Consider the following 21,679-nt stretch of genomic DNA (forward strand, 5'->3'; position numbering starts at 1 on the left):
TTTTATGGTTGCCTGGTACTTCATGACATTTTTTCGGAAAAATTTTCAATGAAATTTTTTGTTGCAGAAACTTTTAAGACAAGAATTTAAATTTGAAAGTACGTTACAGCAAAGCAATTTAGTTAGGATTAAGGGCGTTTTATATCGAGCGCTATTAAGGGGGCTAGGCCACCCCAGAGGCACACAAAAATAGGCTTTTTAGGGATTTTTTTTACAGAAAAACTACATACATGTATCGGAACAACAGAACAGATATGAGGTTTTATGAAACATTTAATTTCAAAATGAAGGCTGCGCGCAGAAATAGGAAATAGGGTTTCATGTTGCAGCACTTTTTAAAGAATCTTAGCAATTGTCTAATAAAGTGAAAAAAATAGTAACATTTTCATTAATATTTGTTTTTATTGCATACAATTAAAAAAATACACTTCTTTTCATTCTTTTTTTCTTCTTTATAATAATAATAAATCAAAGGCTGTTTCTATTCTTTGTTTTTTTTTTTTCTAAATTATTACTTAACAACTTTTATAATTAAATAACAAAATGAATCATTACAAAAAAGAAAATTTGTTTTCATTTAAACTAAAATAATATTTAAATTCTATTGATTTTTCTTTTTTTTTACTTAATTTAATTTTGTTGTTTATTTTGTTTAATATAAAATTATACATCATAAATAATACGTTTAATTACAGATTAGAAAGAGGATAAAAACTCCTCGAAATTATAATAATAGAAAGCGCATTTTTACTGTTACTGCGACAAAGCTTTGTTTTTTTTTCCAATATGGAACAGAAAATATAAAAGAAATAAAGAAAATGATAAATACAAATTTATAAAAATAAAACTACAAACACTCAACGCTAAATGAAGGCAAAATAATTTGCAGTTTTGAAATTTCACAAAAATTAAAATAAAAAAAGATGCGGTTATATGATCAGTCTTGAGGCAAAATTAATAAATTATATAAATTTTAGATTGCAGAAATTAATAATAATAATTAAGAAACTCATTTAGTTAGCCTTTTGCCAGTTTGAATTTCATAGACGCCCTCAAAGACCCTAATGAGTTCATCCATTCCCTTGATTAAGCCTTCTTCACGATTACCAGGAATCCATTCTTGTCGATGATTGACTTGAACATCGGCTGGCAGACGTCTTGACTTGGCAAAGTCAATCAGCCACGCTCCAACCTTCTCGTCATCGTAAACTATGAAAATACTGGAACCAACTATTTCATGATGCCTGAAGAATTCTGACTTCTCCATCAGTGTCCTCATTGTGCGCAGCCGCTTGATCAGCTCCTTGGTGATGGTCTTATTTGAGTTGAGGAACTGCAGAATTGTCTCTTCAATTTGATCGGTATTGCGAACGGTTTTAAGATCTTTTATAGGACTGGCACCACGACGACGAAGGGCTTCGATTCGAAAACCTTTCGTATGAGACGATGACATGGCTTCACGGAAAAGCATGTAACGTAGTTTTGTAATGGCTTGTAGTTCGTGCTCTTCGGCAGTGGGTGCGTCTTTGTCAAGAGCAATCATTTTCTGGTACAAATCGGGTCGGAGTGTTTTGTTTGTGACTTCGGACTCGAGGAAAGTACGGCAACCCATTTTTATGTCCATGACATTTGGGTCTTTGAAACCGGTTAGCAGGTCTTGTAGTTCAATATATGCATCGCCGTTATATTCGGCAACTCCATAGTATTTGGGGACAAGTTTACTGGCAGACGGATCGTTCGTTATGAATTCGTAGGCATTTGCTTCATGATCTGTGGGACTGATGACGCGTTTACGGACGATGCCAGTTGTTGTTGGTACAATGCTGCAAATACAAAAAAAGTCAAAATTAAATCGTGTTGAAATGTCAAGAATTGGTAATGAAGTTGAATGAAATGTCAAAATGAAATTAAAAAGAGCTGACTGGAAATGAGAAACAACATTTTAAACTTAGAAGAGCAGTAATGATATTGTTTTTCTTGACGTTTATGCTGTCAATATCCATATAAATATATTGAACTAGACAAAATAAGATAAAATATGAACATGGTCTTAAAGCTTGTATCGTCAAGAAGCCAAACAAATTAACAGTTCTTCTTAGATATAAATTAATTAAAAGAAATTTAACTCAATACTAATCAAAAATTCTATATTTCACCAAATGTGATGAGTTTGTGTGACAGTTCTTCTTCTTAAAAAAGAAGAGAACTGTTTGTTTGATGCCAGAAACTATTAGAACTGTTTGAAGCGTTTTAGAGGTATTTCCTCTTCAGAGCCACCAAATGTGGTGAGCAAATTTTTCTGACAGATTGTAAAAAACTAGAGCTCAGAAATTAGAAGTTCTTATATTTGTTTGTGAATGGATCAGGGAGCTAGGGCTATAATTGTTTGTAGAATCCGATTCCAAATCAAATAATAAGGAAGTATTTAGCAGATGACAGATTTGTCAAAATGTGACAACAAAAATGTCTATGGTAAATTCATAAATTCTCAGCCAACTTTTATAACATGATTTATGTCAATTTTTAATAAAAAATAGTTTTTGTTGATGCTTACCTCTCTGGATGTCCCGATAATTGCATCCAACCTTTTGGTTTACACGCTGCAGCTGCTACTGCAGCTGTATGCTGTTGATGTTGTTGTTGTAATAAAACAGGCGAAGCAGGGGCACTTAATTCCAAGGCATTCTGTAAAGATAAAGAAAAACAACATTGAGAACATGTTTACGAAATAATAATAAACAAATATTTAAATAGGTTTGTTATTATGTGACTATAGAAATTATTATTACTTTGGAAACTCATTTTAAAAATGTTTTAGCGCGTGTTTCTCAAGTTTACAATAGAAACGAAAGTAAACAATGTACGATGTAGCAGTATTGTATATGTGAGTGTACGGCGAAAAAAGTCAAAAAATACAAACAGATCTGGATCGAGTTCGTTTAAATAGGTTACTCTGTAGTAATACTCCTGTCAGAATTAGCATAAGAATAGAATCAATTTATTTGGGACAGAGGCGCCACCAGTCGTTGGCGGAATGAATTTTAATTTTAGACTTTTCTTTTTGCGTGCAGATTTGCAAACAAAATTGGGCCTGATTTTTTGGTTTTCTTTTAGAAATGAGGAATAAAGAAAAGCAGGCCACAACTTTCTCTGTGCGTAAGTGATGGTTTTTAAAAATAAACTTCACTTTCATGTCAAATGCTTGTCTATCTACAATGACAGACGTCAATTATTTGGTGAGTCTTTATTTAGGCATTTTTTCATTTCTTTTGCTTGAAAGAGAAAGTTAACCTGGGGGCATTGACGTAGTGTTTGTTTCTTTTTAGATTTAAAATGTGATATTTTTCTAAGTGTTACGTTTTTTTTTTATGTTTGCTTCACTGACGCATTGGGATCTAGAGTTTATTTTTAATTCAAGTAGTCTATCGTCAAGCATACAATTTTATAATTTAAGACAGATAAATTATTAAAACGTTAGATAACAGTTTCTCTCTGTTAAAAAATAAATGAAATAAGAACACATTGAAATTCTGACAGCTTCAACATTGTGTAACTGTCAAAGCAGATTATTTTATTGTGGCGCCAGTGATCTTAAGCAATATTTATTTTTTTTGTTTTGTTATCTTTTATCTTCCTTGCTTTGAAGAATGAAAAGAATAAAACACTTTTTCCAATGAAAATAAATCAAAAGATATTTCTAAACAATAAATCACAAATTTACTGTGTGATTTCTTGAATGACACATTTCCTATCTGTCAAATAAACAATAAATACAAAATTAGTATTCTTTTAATGATGCTTCCTTAACACAACACACAAAACAAAACAAAAAATAATAATTTTAATTAAACGCCACTGTTTGTTTGCTAACCTTCTCCACTTTGATTACATTCATACAATTTGTCAAAAAATTAAAAAAAAAGTAGCATTGTTTTAAACTTAATTCTTTTTATTGCCTTATGAAAAATTCATAAAACAGATTTGCAAATTTTATCTGTACATTTATATTGTTTTTATTTTTATTTTGTGTTGATGTTTTCTACGTGTTGAGACAAAAAGGAAACATGTTTTGTATAACTTCCTTTTTCACCTCCCGCCTAAAAACGGGGAACGTGCTGCAGACAAGACTTATGTTTTATTTGTTTTTAAACTCCAAATTAAATTTAAAAAACATATCAAAACAAAATAAAGAATTAACAATCATTCAAATGATTGTTTACATTTTTTTTAATTTAGTAAATTTTTATACAAATCATTGATTAGACAAGATTAAAATTAACTAAATTATCGACGACTAATAGACGCCTTTTGATTTGCATAATAAGTCGATTAGGCGCGTCATGATATTTATAATGTTATCGCTCTCTGAGCCCTATACATATTTATATATATGTGTTCAATAAAATGTAGTAGATAGATAATTACGAGAGGTGACAAGCAAATAAATAAACTAATAATTGTGACTTTTTGACATTTATCGATTGACATTTATTTCACAATTTTAAATGCATACATTGTTGCAAAACTTTTGAATAATTAAGATTTTGTCCATTCTGAATGAATCCTTCTTCTCGTGTAAGTTCACAATATACATTCATATTTGTTTTGTCAGACATTTAATGTCAATGTCAAATTAATTATATTTATATTTGACACTTAAATAAACCATGAATAAAAATAGTTCTTCTACCTCTACGTCTAGATAAGCAATACAAACATACCTACGTAAGAGACATGCTTTAGAAGCATGTCTGTGTTTTAATTTCATATTTAATAATTATATAAAATTTGGCGCTTGATAAGAAAACATTAAAAAACAAGAGCACAAGGTTAAAATTCATTCTAAATTGATGCCATAATAAGAATTAATTGGCGACATTTTTCTGGAAGCAAGATGGTTAGATTGTTAACAGAGCAGATGTTTGACACTGTTCGAATACGATGGGGGATAACATACATTGTATTATTTTGGCTTTGTTTTTTAAATAAATTAGGTATGTGTCAAAATTTACAGATAGTGACATTTAGTATTAAGTACTGTTTGTATGTTACAATTTCAAGAGATTTTCAAATTACTGTTGAGTATTCTACAAATTAACTAACCTATCAAACAAAATTAAAGATCTGTTTGTTTTCGAATTACGATTTATTTTGAAATTGCCAAAATTCTAATAAAGTAAAGATACTAATTTAAGAACAGCAAAAGACAAAAGACCGAAGTTTAACAAATTATATGTGTTCTGTACTTTAATGTTGTGTCAGTTAATAGAAAGACAAAATGTCAAATCTATAAAAAGCTGTCAGTTAACTTATATTTTTATTAAGACTAACACGCAGTCTTGAAAACGAAAATTAAATAACATTTTAACTAATAACAATAACAATTCATAATACATCTTCGAATAATAAATATAAAAAAATACTTACAATTGCTAAAAATTTCAGCAATGACATTTCACTTGGTGGCAGTATGTCACGATTTGTTAAAAACTCAGCTAAATTTTCACTGTTTATTTCGCTATTTTTCTGCAAATGAAAGAAAAAAAATACTCATTAGTTAAAAATAAAATTTAAATGGTTCATAAAAAAAGCAACAAAATAGAAAATAAAATCGTGATGTGAAGAAATGCAATAAAATCACACTGACATTTACTTCACACTTTTATCATAATCCATCAATCAGACAGACCTATAATTGTGTGTCTACAATAATTTGTATAATTCAATGAGAAAAGAAAACAAGTTGTTTACTTAACCATGAAAGAATTACCTTGGAACTCATTATAGGAAAATCTAATTATTTTTGTTGAAAATTAAATTATTTTAGAAGGAGTATCAAAGAAGGAGTACACCACAAAGAGAACTCTGACACGAACAACAGTTAACTGATAATTAATTTTCTGAAGTTCTTACGATGATATCGTTTAATGTTGGTCTCTTGGCAAGAACTCAAGTATGGCAGATTGATTTATAGCCTTGTTTTTGATATCAGAGTATTTTTTTTAATAAGTTTTCTTTGTTTTTTGACAGTTATAATCACGAGAGAGGTAAAAAAGATAAATTGTGGTGAGTAATATTTACACTACGTTTTATTCAGGCATTATGACAATGTAAGAATAATATTTTTTGACAGTTCTTTTTATGGATGAAGATGTCTTGTCATGTGACCTCAAATTACCGTTCTTGAAGTGATCTTTATCATGTCAAAGATAATTTTGTAAACGAAACTTAGTTTTTAAAGGTGTTTATTTAGGTATGACGCATTTACGTTTTACGGATCACTTTTTTTTAACTTTCAATGATTGACTCGAGGTAAATGAGTTCATATTCAGTTCAAGGCCAGTATTAAATTATGGTTGTTTATCTATTTGTTAGAGATTTTTTGGAGTGCATGTGTTTGTTTCAGTAATCTGTATGAAAACTCGAAATAAGTTCTGCCACTTGAAAGAAATGGAAGCATTTGATACGTTATTTTCGAATATCTGTCAAATTTATCTTTTTATTAAACTTGAAATGCCTTTGTTCAAACCATAACTAAAACATTTTATACGGACTAACAAAAGAACCCGTCTAATCACTTTTTATATGAATCCAATTGAATATCCATAAAATATAAAAGAAAAATCAATAAATCATTGGCTGTTTATCTTAATAAAATACAAACATAGCTATACACCTTTATTTTAATGAATAAAATATTCATCTATCATCAAACCCAAAAGGGAACACTTCAAACAAAACGTCATAACTTTGACACAACACATCCCCGTTCGTTCACTTTTCTTATTCGATTAAATAGATATATGTACATATATATCCCTAATACATATACATAAGTTCTCATACATACATTGAATATATACATAAGATAATTAAATATTGTAATTAAATAATAAATCATTTTTCTTTTCCATTTATGATTTGAGGGTGTTTTCGTGATGCACTTGTCAATGATGGGTGTTCAGGTTCACATGCATGCGTTAAGAAAACGTGATTTTTTTGTAGGTTAGTTCGATTTTCTTTGACAGATTCACAGTGACCTCATTGATCATGTAAGATATTTTCTGTTGAATTAAGAATTGTCAACAAGTTCTCGTTTGTTGGAATAAGTGTGGATCAATTGATAGAATTTTATAGAGAGATAGATTGGTACTTGATTTAGAGTGACATTGACATTTAAGGCAACGTCAAGTTATAGATAAATATACGTTACGTATCTGTTATTTGTGTAAAATACTTTGAATATTTTGATTTTGTTTTTCTCACATTGAGTATCCTACTCCTACGCCTTTTAGCTAGAGAATGTAAATTGGAAAGACATCCATTCATAAATTTGTTTTGTTTTTGTTCTTGTCATACGTCGTCGTAGGTGTGTTTGTTTTTATTTTTTGATAACAACAAACTTTGATTGATGGAAATAATAAAATAGCTAAATGGCATTTTAGATGAGAGATTTTTTGGATAAAAGTAAACCAATTTACATAAATTAATTATGACAGATGAAGCTTTCTAGAAAATATTGATATTAATTGACAGCTGTTAGGAATTATATTTAAACAGATGATATTAAGATTTTTTAAATTCCATTGAAATCCATAAATAAAACAACAAAGAATCAAAGACTTTTATAAAAATATCTACATAATACAAAAACAAAATACAAATCGTGAGCAATTAATTTGCAGTAGACAAAAAGTCAACAAATAACAAATATGGATTCCACCTTTGTTCAAGATTTAACATAAACGTCCAAAATATTTCGCAAATAAACTCAAAAAAATTCCGTTCTATTACTTAGCACTTTATATACATTAACAGTCCAGTTTAAATGAATATTAAAGTTATTTGCTTTTTGGCAGTTGTTATAAATACAAAATAAAGGTATGAGAAAAGAAAAATCATCAGTTCTCTGTCAAATTTATGGACATATCTATCAAAGTTGTTTCTTTTTTATCTCTTCTCAATCACAAACCATCAGAAAATGGTATAACATAATGCAATAAAACAAAAATATGTTAGAATTGTCTTGAACTTTATTTAAATTTAATTCAGTCTGATGTTATGTATGCTAATTGTTTTTATTCACAAAAATAATTTAAAAAAACAAAAGTAAATAACAACTTAAAGGAATGTTTATAGTCAAAAAATTCCTTCAATGAAATATTTTCTGACAGCTTGAACATTGTGTCGTGAGCACGACACTGACATTTGAGTATGTACTTATACAATTCGATAAAGTTTATGTATGTAAGTGAAAATAAACATTAGGTATTATTTGTTGTTTTAAATTATGCAATGTTTTTTAATCAAATCACTTTTGTTTTCAGTCGTAATTTCCAAATCCCAGACGTGTAATTTATGGAACAAAATAATTTTATGACGTTTGTTTTTGACTTGAAAAATTCTTTCTTCACTTTAAAATGTATTTTTTAATATGTGTTTCTTTTGTTTTGTTTAGACATTAAATAAATATAACTTAAACGTTTGACATTTGTGAGAAATATAAATGCCAAAAATGTATAGTTTTTCAAAAAAAACGATATAAAGAATAATAAATTATAACAATATATGGAAGAACAATAATATTTTTAATGTAATTTGACAACTTTTTGACATTCGGCATTGGAGTTTTTCTTCTTAACGTCTAAATCTTAATTTGACAGATTGTGAATATGTGACAAAACACTCTACACGTATCACCCTCCAAAACTCATTTGTTTACATTGTTGTGTTTGTAATGTAGATGAAAAGATGTCAATTTCAACAAATTTTGTTCGTTGTTTTTATACATACATACATAGAAATAACTTATGTGTTTTGAGCGTTAATGCCACGCACACATATAATCACATCATGAATTCGTTCGTTTGAATTTGTTTTCAAAATAAAATGGTGTGTTTGAATATAGAACTTGATTTGTATTCTGTTCTATAATTATAAATCTGTCAAATTCATTGAAGTGATAACTGTTTACAGTTTTATTTCAAAATAATGCAACTCAAGTATGTGCCTCATGGTTAACATTTTGTTAAAGCCGTTGGAGGTTAGAAAGATATTGTCATAATTTATAATGTTGGCTCACGAAAAACAAATTAGTTTGAATGACTTTCGATATGCATAAAAATAGATTCGGTCGAGTAAATCTATGCCACAAATTTCTTATTATTCACCACTCAAGACCTCCCACTGTTTTTTATGGGTCAGCAAACTTCAAAAATAAAAATACCAATACTTCTTTTTTCGTACACTGACTTATTCTCAGAATCATAAGAAATTGATTTGTATGACAAAATAAAAAACAGATTAAATTAAAATTCACCTCTGGGCGTGTGGGGTGTATCTTTATAAGCGCAAATACGCGCCAGTTATTTAAAAAACCTAATTACACATTAGCTGTATGCTATCCATACATATATATGAAAAATATTTATCACCTTATCTCTGATTATTATTTGTCTCTGCGTCTCTTAAACAGGGGGCGTGTATTTTGTAATTAATTAATTTAGCTCGTAGCTGATTAAAGTTTAAAAAGTTAACTGTTTACTTATTTCTTAGAACTCACCTCTGTACCTATTTACTGTCAGTGATTATTAAGTTGAATTAAAAAAAACATTGTTTTATTTTGTTTTGTTTGCAATCTGCCACTGTTTAAAAATTAAGTGCTTTGTTTTTTTTTTATTTATATTTTATCGGACCACCAACGAACGTTATTTTTCTTGAAACATTTTGTTATGTGCATACAAATTGATTTATTAAAAATATAACAATTTTTATATGCCTACATTATTTTGAGAACGTGTTGTTTTCGATTGATTTGATGTTAAGAAGTATAGAGAGGAGTTTCTGTCATTCCAAATTTGACGTGAAGGAATCTCAACATGGAAATGCGACATCAATGTCAAAAAGTTGCAGATTTTAAACTTTTTCGTTTGAAACAATGTTTGTTAAAAATAGAATCAAGCCACACCACACCACCGTTTTGTGACTCATTTAGGGGATTCTTAATTGTTTTTAAGAACCGGCGGCAATGATAGAAAAAAAAGAGTTAAAATAACTATCAAATTAATACTTACTTATAAGGAATGTTAGAAAACAATATTGTCACGTTTTTTTCAAATGAATTTTTATGTTCTGAATATTGATTGGAATAGAGAATAATTTAATTTAAATTTCACAATATTGCAAATATATAACTTTGTGCATCTACATATATACAAATTGAAGTATGTACATATGTACATACATATATCTTTTTTGTTTTAATTTCATATGCACAATATTTTTAATGATTTGTTGTTTATATCAATAATAAAGTGATTCAAATAAAGTAAACTAAAGTTGTTTTTTTCAGAGTTGTCGTAAAAATAAAGTCATAACTTTTTCTTTTTGCAAAGAACGTGCTATGAAAGTCAATATTTTTCTTTTCCTGCGTTAAAACGAAAAACAAATAAAGTCATAATATTATTTCTTAAATGCGACTCTTGAAGATTTTTAGTTGAAATAAACAAACATTTGACATTCTTGTTTATAATTTTAATTTAGTTTTTTTTTTATGGAAAGTGTATTATGTATTTCACTAAAAATAATAATATTGTATTCAGAATGCATAGTTGATATTTTTGTTTTAAAAACATAAACAAATGCCATTTTTGGATCTGTAATTCTCAACAAAATGATAGCTTTCATGTTAATATATCCTGCAAAATCTTTTTTGGTCATTCAGAAGCCATGCGACTCCCATTTTAGGTTAGAAAAATTATAGCTATCACTTTAGTGAATCTGAAAAATATAAATATTTATATTAATTTTTTGGTTTGACTTCTTTTACCAATAAAGCAGATTAACACAACAACTTTGACAACTATCGTTATTCATGGGTAAATTCAGTTTTCGTTTAAAAATTGATTTTTTTTTGATTTATGGCAAATGGAACACGATTGGAATTGCTTTTTGTTGGAATTGTATTAGTGCAGAGCTGACATTTATATAAAAACAATTGTGTTATTATTGGTGCAAATGGGGGTAAATCTACTATAAAATCCAGATCTGCAGATTTGATCTTAGATCAAAAACAAATGAATTTATTTTGCCCTATGGAATGCAAAAACAAACAATTTGTATTAAAATAAATCGAGATCAAAAATAAATACAAATCTCTGAGATCTTAGAAATCTGGCCAATCAACACTGCAATCGACATTTAACCTAATCCCTCAATTCGATATCACTATGCAAAAGCTACAACTTTTAAGACGAATTTTGTCACTTAAATCAAAATGTGACAGCCATCTCTGTTTTTTGTCTATTTATTTTAGTTTTGACAATGGATATGGAAAAAAATCTTAAAGAATTACGCACATTTCAAAAGGCGCAAGTTTTATAAAAACATTGACGCCAAGCAAACAAAATGGAAGCACATTTTTCAACTGTTTCGTTTATTCGTTTTAATGCTGTCAAAAATGCTGTTGAAGTTGTAATCTATTTCACATGACTTTTGAAGTTGAAGTTCTGTTTGTCCTATAACCATGTTTGGGAAGAATTTGAACTGTTCTTTTCACTAGTGACATAACTTTTAACTAACGCCATGTTCACACCCGGCACTTTAAGCTCCATGTTAATAAATAAATATATGAAATTAATACTCACTTATCTCAATGAAAGTGAATTAAAACATTGGGAATTATTCAATTGTCGGTCTAAATTAATTTCTTTTAATTCAAAAATAATGATTGTTTTTTTTTCAAAGAGCCCGACAAAAAATATGCATAATACATAAGACTTCAAAAATAAAATGTCAAAATGTCATTGATCATATGTATATACTACCTTAAACTGTGATACTAAAATAGAATATAAAATAACAAAAACCTTTTATTTAAATATATTCTAAGCTACACATATATAAATTAAATTTATAATTAGAAACATTTCAGCTGTCAATATATTAAATAAATGAAAACAAAACTGGTTTAAAATTTGCTGTGACCACCTGTCAAATTATCATACTTCACTTATAAATTAGGAAGGCACATTATAAGTTTTATAGAATTTTATTAGAAATAAAAATTAAGCCCCCAAAAATAAATGATTTTTTTTTTCAAAAAGTTATATTTAAATAACAAACAAGACTCGAACTTTGTGTCTGCCAAATTAATATATTTTAGAACAATAAAAACTCATAGCATAAAAAACATGACGTGAGCTTAAATCAAGGTAAAACTTTACGTCACAATACATTTAAAATTGAATATTTTATAGTAAACTATGTACCTATAAAAACTTCATTGAACTCAGTAGTTTGTACAATGTTAGTCTTTTGTTGTATATTGCATTAAAATGCAATGCATTAAAATGCAATAAATGTTTAAACAACTTAACAAAATTATTATATTCTCTCTGTCTCTAACTATTTAACCAAGTTTAAGTGTTGACATAAAATAAGAATTGATAATTAGCTATAAAAACACAAGTTTCTATGTCAATTTGTTTCTTCTGTAAAAAGAGAAAATAGTGCGTTGCTAGAGGGAGTTCGAAAAACCTGTACCTATAAAATTGTGAGTGATTTATTGTTGTTTTATGTTTATGTATGTATGTATATAAAAATTGCATTTAATTTAATAATGAACTTAACTACAGTTAAGTTACAAGTTAAGTTTAGTATGGAGTGTATTTTTTGTTTGCTTACTTATTTATAAGTTATAGAGAGCATACCATTTATATACTGCCACACAACACAGTGTCAATATGATAAACTGAGTTCCTTGACTTTTAATATTTTCCGTGTAATATACTTGAATTGTCAGTTTTGAGAATTGTAAATATAAGTATATAGTAGAAAGTTATAGAAGCGCATTAAGTTTATTACTTTTTTATGAGACTTTTATAGTTTATTGCGGAAATTGAGTTATTTGTCTCATTAAATTGTTTATTATTAATAATTTTTGATGAGAATTTTTATATGGAGCTAAAACAACTTTGTCCATTTTAATTTATTTTAAACAAAATTTGATTTCACTTTTCAGTTGGATTTGACGCTTAAATGTCAACATTTTTCTTTTGGGGGTTTCCATCGGTAAAGTAAATCAATTTATTTCTGATCTACAGCTGCCAAAACCAAATTTCTCTTGTTTTTGCATTCCATGGAGTAAATTTGCACCGATCCTAATACAAGTTTTAAAAAATGTTTGGCTGAAAATTTGAAAGTTCTACCGCACCCTTTAGCGCTTTTACGAAGATACACTAATACAATGACAACAAAAACAAAATACAGACACAGGAGAACGCAAATGTCATGTCTTTGATTGAAAACAAAAATAATTTGACATTGAGACAACATTTTTCACTGCCAGGAACCATTTGCATTATTAATTTTCATTATTTAAAGCAATGATTTTGACATTCCTTAAAATTTCAAAACTCTTCAAATGATATGTCAATAAGAAATAAAAACGATTGATCATGTAATTTGTTCTTATCTTTTAAAATTGAATTTTTTTGGCGTTTATTTTTGCTTTCGAGAATTATGTAATTCGTATAAGTTTAGAGAACAAAATGTATTGAAGTGACGTCAATACAAATCTAGGTTCACTCCAAATGACAAATGTCTATGAAAATAGTTCTCCAGTGTCATAATTTGAAGTTTGACTTTAAATAAGGGAATTACCAATCGAAAACTCCTTAAGTCAAATATGTGTACTTTAGTTATAGATGATTGATACTTTTAAACGTCTTTTCCGTTAGCGTGAAGTTTGACAAAGCAACAACAATTTCACTTTGTTACAAATATTATTTTTATCATCTCCGTTATCTCATATTATTTATCGGATCACATAACTTACAACAATCAAGTTAAAAAAAAATTGATCTTTTCATAATATCAAATAACACGCAACCACGTCTGTCCGTCGTCGTAGCGTCGTTACTTTCGTTATCCAGAGCCCCAGACCCGTTCGTTCGATAAAATCAAGAAGTAAGTATGTACATAATTTCAAATTCAACTTTGTAGTATTATTTGATTTTCTGGTTTTTGCATTGACGTCAGTGTTGTTGCGCTTGGATTGGAATTTAAAATAAAATAATCAAAAAACAAAAAACGCTTAAACAAATTTTGTTGAAGTATAAGTGTTGAGAAAGGGTTGTGTTAATAATGGTATTTTTTCAGTATATTTACCTCCAAGAGAGGACAACAAAACATTAAAAAAAAATAGAGAACGAATAAATTGTTGTGTTTTTAATTGTTTTGTAAGGTTAGTTACCTTTCGGAATGCAAAAAACCTATTACATACTTTTGATATTTTTTTAAACAAGTGTAAATGGGCGTTGTTTACAACCTTGCCAGTTTTTATCACGATGACATGTTTCATGACATTTTTCAAACATCATAGAGAATTCCTTGAAATCTATATTCACCTCTAAGTGTCACTGTCATTTATGATGATTTCTACTCTGACTCACCTTGTGATTTAAATAAAGACAAACAATTCACAGAAAATTACAGTTTATTCCAGTGAATTGACAGCCCGAAGAGTCATTCATCTTTATTCAAGGAAAAATCTGTGTCAGATTTGAAATTTACCTCTCTTTTGACTTTTGATTTTAAGGTAAAATCACTCTGACACTAATGGACACTTGCGAATTAAGGTATATACACATTTATACTAAAGTGAGTGAGTAAGACATTTTTTGCGGAAACTGCCTCGCTTTTTGCTTTGCTTATTTTTTTTTCTGTTTTATTGTATATTTTTGTTCTTTGAAGTGCAACAAAAAAAAAGAAGTTTGTATTAATTGATTTGACGTAATATGTCAGAAGTTCATGGGAATTTTAAATGAATTGAAGAGACTTTAAGTCTGCTGTTTCAAAAAAAAAAACAATATCAGCATATGTAGTAAAATTGATGACTTAAAGAATTAAATTTACTGTCAATTTGTTTTTTGTTGAGTGGGTTGGTAGAATTAAGTATGAGTCAAGTTGACAGATGCGTTAAAGACGTATGTGTGTATATCTTGTCTATATGAATATATATGCTCGTATATCGTTTATGTCATGAACACTCAATATTTTTTAAGACTAATAGCAGCTATCAGGTAATACGTCAAATTGATTTTTGAATGATTTACACAGAAGCATAATAACAAAAGTGATTTTGATGATAATAGCAAAAAGTTATGCAAAACTGGCTCTTCTTTTAAATTAACATGTTTGATAACATTAAAAGAAGATCATTTTAAGAAGTCTTTTAACCGAGACTGATTCGTAAACTAAGTAGAAATTTGACATTTATGACGTTTACAATTCGTGAACACGTGTACAAATTTATACTTCAGTTTTACGATATTATTTTTTCTAATGACATTCTTTAAGTCGTAAAATATTGTATTTGAATTAATTTGTAACAATGCAATAAATGTCACAAAAATATGTTAACAACAATCAAAAAATAAATAAAACAAAATATTTAGCATTAATGCTAATTTAAACATTTCTTTAATACCTAAATTAGTAAAAATAAAAAAAAGTCTGATAAACTTTTGTTTGTTTTTATAACCTAATTTTGTATGGATTTTTGAATTTTATTGCTAAACGTGTGTCAACTTAATCCATAAGAAAGAGAATTAAATAACATTTGAGTTATTTTTGTTTTATGTTATTTTTGTTATAAGCAAACAGATTCGTCAAAATACTTAATGAAAGAAATATTAATTAAAGAATCGTAATTAGCTTAGGCTTTGAAGTATAAAGAGCGAAAAAGGAGTGTTAAGGAACACCCGTTCTTGTGAAAACTTCATTAGACATTTCCTTTTAAGTAAATTGTATATAAACTGACCTTTCACCATAAATACAACTTAACTCATTGCCTTAACGTGCTTTTCTTTATATTCACGTCAAAAACATATTATTATTTAAATTGACACAATTTCAATTGAATATTTTTGTATTCAGAAATTGACATTTCCTTCGCCAGTTCCGCTCTCTTTACAATCGAACTTATGTAAACAAATATTTTACTAAAGGAATGAAATAATTCAATTCAAATCACATTCTTTTCCCACCTTGTATCTACTACTAGTAGGTATATACCCCGCACATCAAAAATTGAAATCTTAATGAGATAAGACAGCAAATCCTTCTGTCTAAACCAAATTACCAACACCTGTCTTTTCATTTTGAAAATGACATTACATTGGATATTTGTAAATGGAAAATGATTTGAAGTTGCAAATATTTTTTCAATTCATAAAAATAGTATTCATATTGCAATAATTAACGAACAAAAGAAAAATAAACAGCTGTAAATTAGTTGTCTCTCTTTATTTATCAGAGAAAATTTGAATCAATTGACACTTAAGTACAACTGTCAAACAATTTGTTTGCATCAAGTGATTTGGTTCTGTAACAATACAAATCAATTGAGGTCAAATTGAAAAAATAAGATATATGTTCTTAAGTATACATAGAGGTGCATAAGTCTGTGATGTCTATGAAGGGAAAAATAAAACAATAACAAACCATTAAACAAAATTGTCATTTACATAAGAAAAACAATAATATTATAAGATTGAACACAGTATGGAACAGACCTAAAAGCCGTAGTTAGATTTCTGACATGTGAATCGGGAGTGTTCCAGCTAATTGTCTGTTTATTACTGTTCGTTTCTGCGATATATATTCTTGGGAGGGGGTCTTGACACTCTTATAAGTAAAGTAGATAGGTACATTTTTTGTTTTTAAGTGATAAAACAAAAAGAACAAATTCCAAAGTGGAGGTGGGTTTTATGTTTACTCGCCTTAATGATAAGATAATAATTATTGTAGAATCTCATATTATTTATTTATATAGATAAGTATGCTGTTTTTATGTGTTATCAGTATAAATTGGTTGATTTAATATTTATACACGAATAGGTAAAAACAGATTTGATTGTGCGATATCACACGGGCGAGTGTGAAATAAAAGGTAAATCTGAGCAAATATTGTGTTCATTTGTTTTCTCATTCATTAATGAGTTGACATTTATGTCTAGAAATTAAATTTTCGAGAAATTAAATGGTACAAGAACTGTATTTATCCTTAATGTTAATACTTTGATAGTTTACTCATGTATGTGTCAAGGATTAATACCGGAATTTGAGTTTTAAACTTATGACTTCTTGATAACTCGCATTTTCTGGTAACATTGAAACCCATTAATAAAAATTCAAGATTCAATTCAATTCAATTCAATTCAATACTTGGCGCTTGACAGAACTGATGTGAAAACAAATTGCATAACTAACAATATGGGCCTATCAACTCTTCCTGTGGATAAGTGCAAACTTAGCCTAATATCTGGTTCTGACATTTCTTATAATTTGTTTTATTTTTGACATTCATGGGATGGATAAGTTTTCCTAACGAATAGTAATACATTTCAGTTTCGATTGTTTACAAATGTTTGCTATCTGTCACACCTTAGGTTAGTTTCCAAATAATTGTCTGTCACTTAACAAATTACATTTTAAGTGTTCAATTGTTATCAACATAATGTTTTCCAAAGTCTATATTTGAATGTCATATTTCATAATCTTTGTTATTCTTTTATTGACATATTTGACTCTTCATGTAACCTTTTTGACAGAACATAGGTCATGCAAAAGCTACTATCTCGGCATATATGTATTTGAAATGGGGTTAATATTTTGTTGAACTGGAGTATGCAACAGTCGAGTATAGTCAACATCTTTATTGACGTCACATATAAAGAAAAATCAAAGGTCGACCTCAATTGTCGCGTTCTTATCACAAACTTATAAAGAAAAGTCAAAAGTTTCCACAAAGAATTCAAAGAGCAATATTTATAGAAATATACAAATGTACATACATATATAACCATAGGTCATACGCAACTTTTGAATTTATTTTCTTATCTGTTGATATAGTGACGAAGTCAAAACAAGCTTGCCACGTTTCATTTTCTTGCTTTACGCAATTTAAAAATACAAAACCCTAAACAATCAAAGAAAATTCACTGCGTAGTAGGTATTTTCTTTTAAGTCATAGTTTTATGAAAAATCTATTAATCTTCATTTTAAAAATATTTTTTTACTGCGACCACTATTATCTAACACCGAAGCCGTGCGTCGCTAACTCGAAAAAAAGGTTATAAGGCAAAATAAGTGTTTAAAAGGTCAAAAAACAGATTTTATCTTTGGAAAATCCATTTAAAATTCCAAGTCACTTAATCATCATTTTAAGCGACAGATAAGTAAGATTATGGTATTCCCTTGTGTTATGACCTTAATTATTTAAAGCTGTCAAAAAGTATCTACATATAGTTAGAATTGTATTTGTTTTTAATGATGCCTTGTTTTGTTTTAATTGATGCCTTGACGTAATATGTCAATAAACTTCATATTATCATTTATTAAACATTCATTATTGTTTATTATGAAAAATTTGTGAACTCAGAACAAAAGATATAAGGAAACAAGCATTTTTAAGCAATAACATCCAAAATAAGAAGCATTTTATATCATACTCGTTTGATTAAAAACCTTCAAATTTTGACATAAATGAAACTTTCTTTTTTTAATGTAAACCAGTAAAAATGGAATTTTCAAAGAATATGTCAAACTGACATTAAATTCCTTTAAATTTCTCTTTGCACATTCCAATTGCAAATTTTGACGTTTTCAAGTTTAAAAAAAGAACATTGACGTTATAATTCAAATAGAATTCGGGTTGAGAATGTAATTTTCAAAAAGACTTGGGCCGGTATCATGAGCGTTGGGTGTATGTATGTATATGAACAGAAATACAAAATACACTGTCTTATTATAAGCCAAACAACCTATAAAAAGCCAACACCCAACAAAATAATGATCTGTCACGTTTGAGTTTTTATTTCATTTCGGTAATTTTCCAAAGAAAACATCCATCATTACGACCAAGCACGTTCAAAATTGTATTATATGAATACCAAACAAGTATTTAGAATTTTGTTTTATTGTCAAAACAACACTGAAATATCAAGAGAAAAAAAACGAATGATGTGTATTTTTATGGAAAGAAACATGACAGTTGACAATACAGAAATAAAACTGTCAAACATGCCATAAACTTTCTTTTCATTTGGTTTTGATTCGGATATCCGGTTGTGGATTGATTTTTTTCACATTTTCAATCCAAATTTTTATATTTGCATAAATTTAAAACTCGAATACAGTTTCAATTCAGAATCAGCAGATTGAACACAAAACAAAATTATAACAACTACCTATAATTTGTTATTATAATTTATACGAGTGTATAAATATCCGCTTTTTTACTCATAATTATAGTAACGACCTAAAAAATTACTTAATTATACACATTCAACATCATTCATACATGATTTATTAATAAATTTATTAGATATAATTACCTACAAATAATATGAAAGTACATATACAACTTTAAACATTATAGGTAAATGTTATAAAAATAAACTTACATTTTTACTGTTCTGGTTGTTGTTATTGTTGTTGTTGATAATGTTGTTAGTACTATTGTTATTAGTACTAGTATTATTATTGTTGCTACTATTTAATACAATTAACTTCCACAGCTGTCTTAATCCAATGTTATCGACACAAGATAAACGTAGTTTTTCATTTGACCATGCCATTGTTGATGCTGCTTGTGCTGATGATTGTAGAATTGTTGAAGTCATAATTTTTATTGAAATATTTAACAAAAAATAAAATCACTATTTTTGTTTTGTTTTATAACTTGTATCTTTTAAATTTGTATTTTATTTTAAATATCTTGGATTATATTTTTATTTAATCCTTTCTTTTTCTGTATTAATGATTTCTTGTATCCTTTGTATCAATCATTAATAATTTTAAATTCATTTTTTCTTGTTCACTTTTTCAACACGTTTTAATTTAAGAAAAAACACAAACACAATATAATATATGTATTTTAAACTTCACTGGCTTGTTTCCTCTTTTTGTGTGTTGTTGGTTTTGGTTGTTGAATCACTTTGGATAAAAATCTTTTTTTTTTTCTCATGGATAGCTTTCCCTTAAAAATTTATAATTTATTCTTCTCTTTAATCCGTTACACTTTATAAAATGAAATTTAATAAATCAAAATTAAATCCGGTTATTTTTATTGGTAGTTACTTTTTAAACTTTGTGAACTAAAATGCAACAAAAAAGTAGTAATTGACACAATAAAGCAAAAGATGTTTGCTATGAAATTTTGCTCGCTTGCTTGAATGAATGGCGGCCGAAGACTGACTCAAATCAAGTTATTGCATCAAGTTTTCATTTCGATTTTGTTTCGAAAATGTAAGAACACACGAACACGATGACGATGATTACTACGGCGACGGCTATACGACGACGAAGAGAATAATAATGAGTGTGTGTTTAATTGTCCATACACAGAAATTATGGTTGCCATGTCATCTGAAAATAAATATAGGGTTTTGGAAACAGTCAAACCTTATTTAAAGAAAAAAAAATTATAATCTGGCTGATATTTTATGTCCTTAAAATATGACTTAGCTTCGCTTGGGAAGCTGTGAAAGGAGGTATCCTAGGGCAGGACTTCCCTTCAATTCAAAACCAATCGTATTGCGTTAATGGATATGACTCCCATTTTATTTTGAATTATTTATTTTTTGTATATGAAAACAACCTTTATATTTTACTTCCTTAAACTTTGTTGCTAAAAGTATTACTTTGGACTGAAGATTGGACCAAGAACTTAATATGAATCGGATATTCAGCCTTATTCCAAAATAACAGCACAAATTCATCAACTTTTGACCAATTGACGATCTAGGGGAGGGGGTCACATGAGCCAAAAAGCTTATAATAGTAAAGTTGTATAAGTAAAGATTGCATTTAAAGATATATTAGTAATTCAACGACATTCACCAAAAAGTGGTTTGCTGTCAAAAACAACTCAAATTTTGATTTTCGCTCAATTTAGAATTTGAAAAAACATTAGTCATGCTTTAAATTTATTGTCATAAAAATTGTTCTTAAGAAAAAGAGCAAATATTCAGGTTCTTAAGAAGAAACCTTGAATAAGAGATCATGATTTTATATTAAGTTGCCTTTGAATTCCTTAAACTCGCCTTCAATTTTATTATTAATTTTTTTTGAAACACATAAATAGTGATTATTGAACTGATTTTTACTGCAAAATATAGGAACTATATACCAAGTTTTGCATAAGTAAACAATTTCAAACTAGTTTTTAATCAAATATGACAGTACGACAGTAGAGAAGTCGAAAAAAATTGGTACACCGATTCCTTTTATCTGTCTGTCTTTCCTGGCCCCTACAGTAAAACAATTGTGTTGATTGAAATTAAGATTTTCAGCCGATTAGTGTAAGGCGTTTTTTTTTCATTTTATTAATACGAAAAATAACAGCAGTAACCATACAAATTTTTTGGTTCAAGATGTGATTTTTCTAAAACTTTCTCTAAATTTTGTGTTCTACATTTGGCTTCTTTCTACAAGAAAAAATATTTTCGTATTGCTCCAGAAGGGTACCATTCAAAAAACCTTAATTTTGTTTTTAAGTTTTCTCAAGAACTAATAGAACGATTTCAAAATTCGTCTCATTCTGTGCAAGCTTAATGTCAATAATCAAATTGATGATGATTTTTTATGATCAAAAATGTATTTTTTTTTTGAT

General features: G+C 28.0%; 2 protein-coding genes across 3 annotated transcripts in view; one reads left to right on the plus strand and one right to left on the minus strand.

The window, feature by feature from the left end:
• The window catches only part of LOC129942208 (ras suppressor protein 1), a 190,967-nt gene that overhangs the window by 7,457 nt on the left and 161,831 nt on the right, over positions 1-21,679 (plus strand). The window lies entirely within an intron of this gene.
• Positions 952-20,274, minus strand: LOC129942206 (inositol-trisphosphate 3-kinase homolog). Of its 2 annotated transcripts, none has more exons than XM_056051061.1 (4): positions 19,470-20,274; positions 5,428-5,526; positions 2,555-2,685; positions 952-1,823 (listed from the first exon to the last, which is right to left on the minus strand). In XM_056051061.1, exons 1-4 carry the CDS (start codon positions 19,686-19,688, stop codon positions 1,010-1,012), a joined length of 1,263 nt encoding a protein of 420 aa, XP_055907036.1. In that variant the 5' UTR covers positions 19,689-20,274; the 3' UTR covers positions 952-1,009. The 2 variants fall into 2 exon arrangements, with proteins under 2 accessions (XP_055907036.1, XP_055907037.1); XM_056051062.1 differs by lacking the exon at positions 19,470-20,274 and adding an exon at positions 5,771-5,797.

This window comes from Eupeodes corollae, chromosome 1 (genome assembly GCF_945859685.1).
Source record: "Eupeodes corollae chromosome 1, idEupCoro1.1, whole genome shotgun sequence".
Classification (NCBI taxonomy): domain Eukaryota; kingdom Metazoa; phylum Arthropoda; class Insecta; order Diptera; family Syrphidae; genus Eupeodes; species Eupeodes corollae.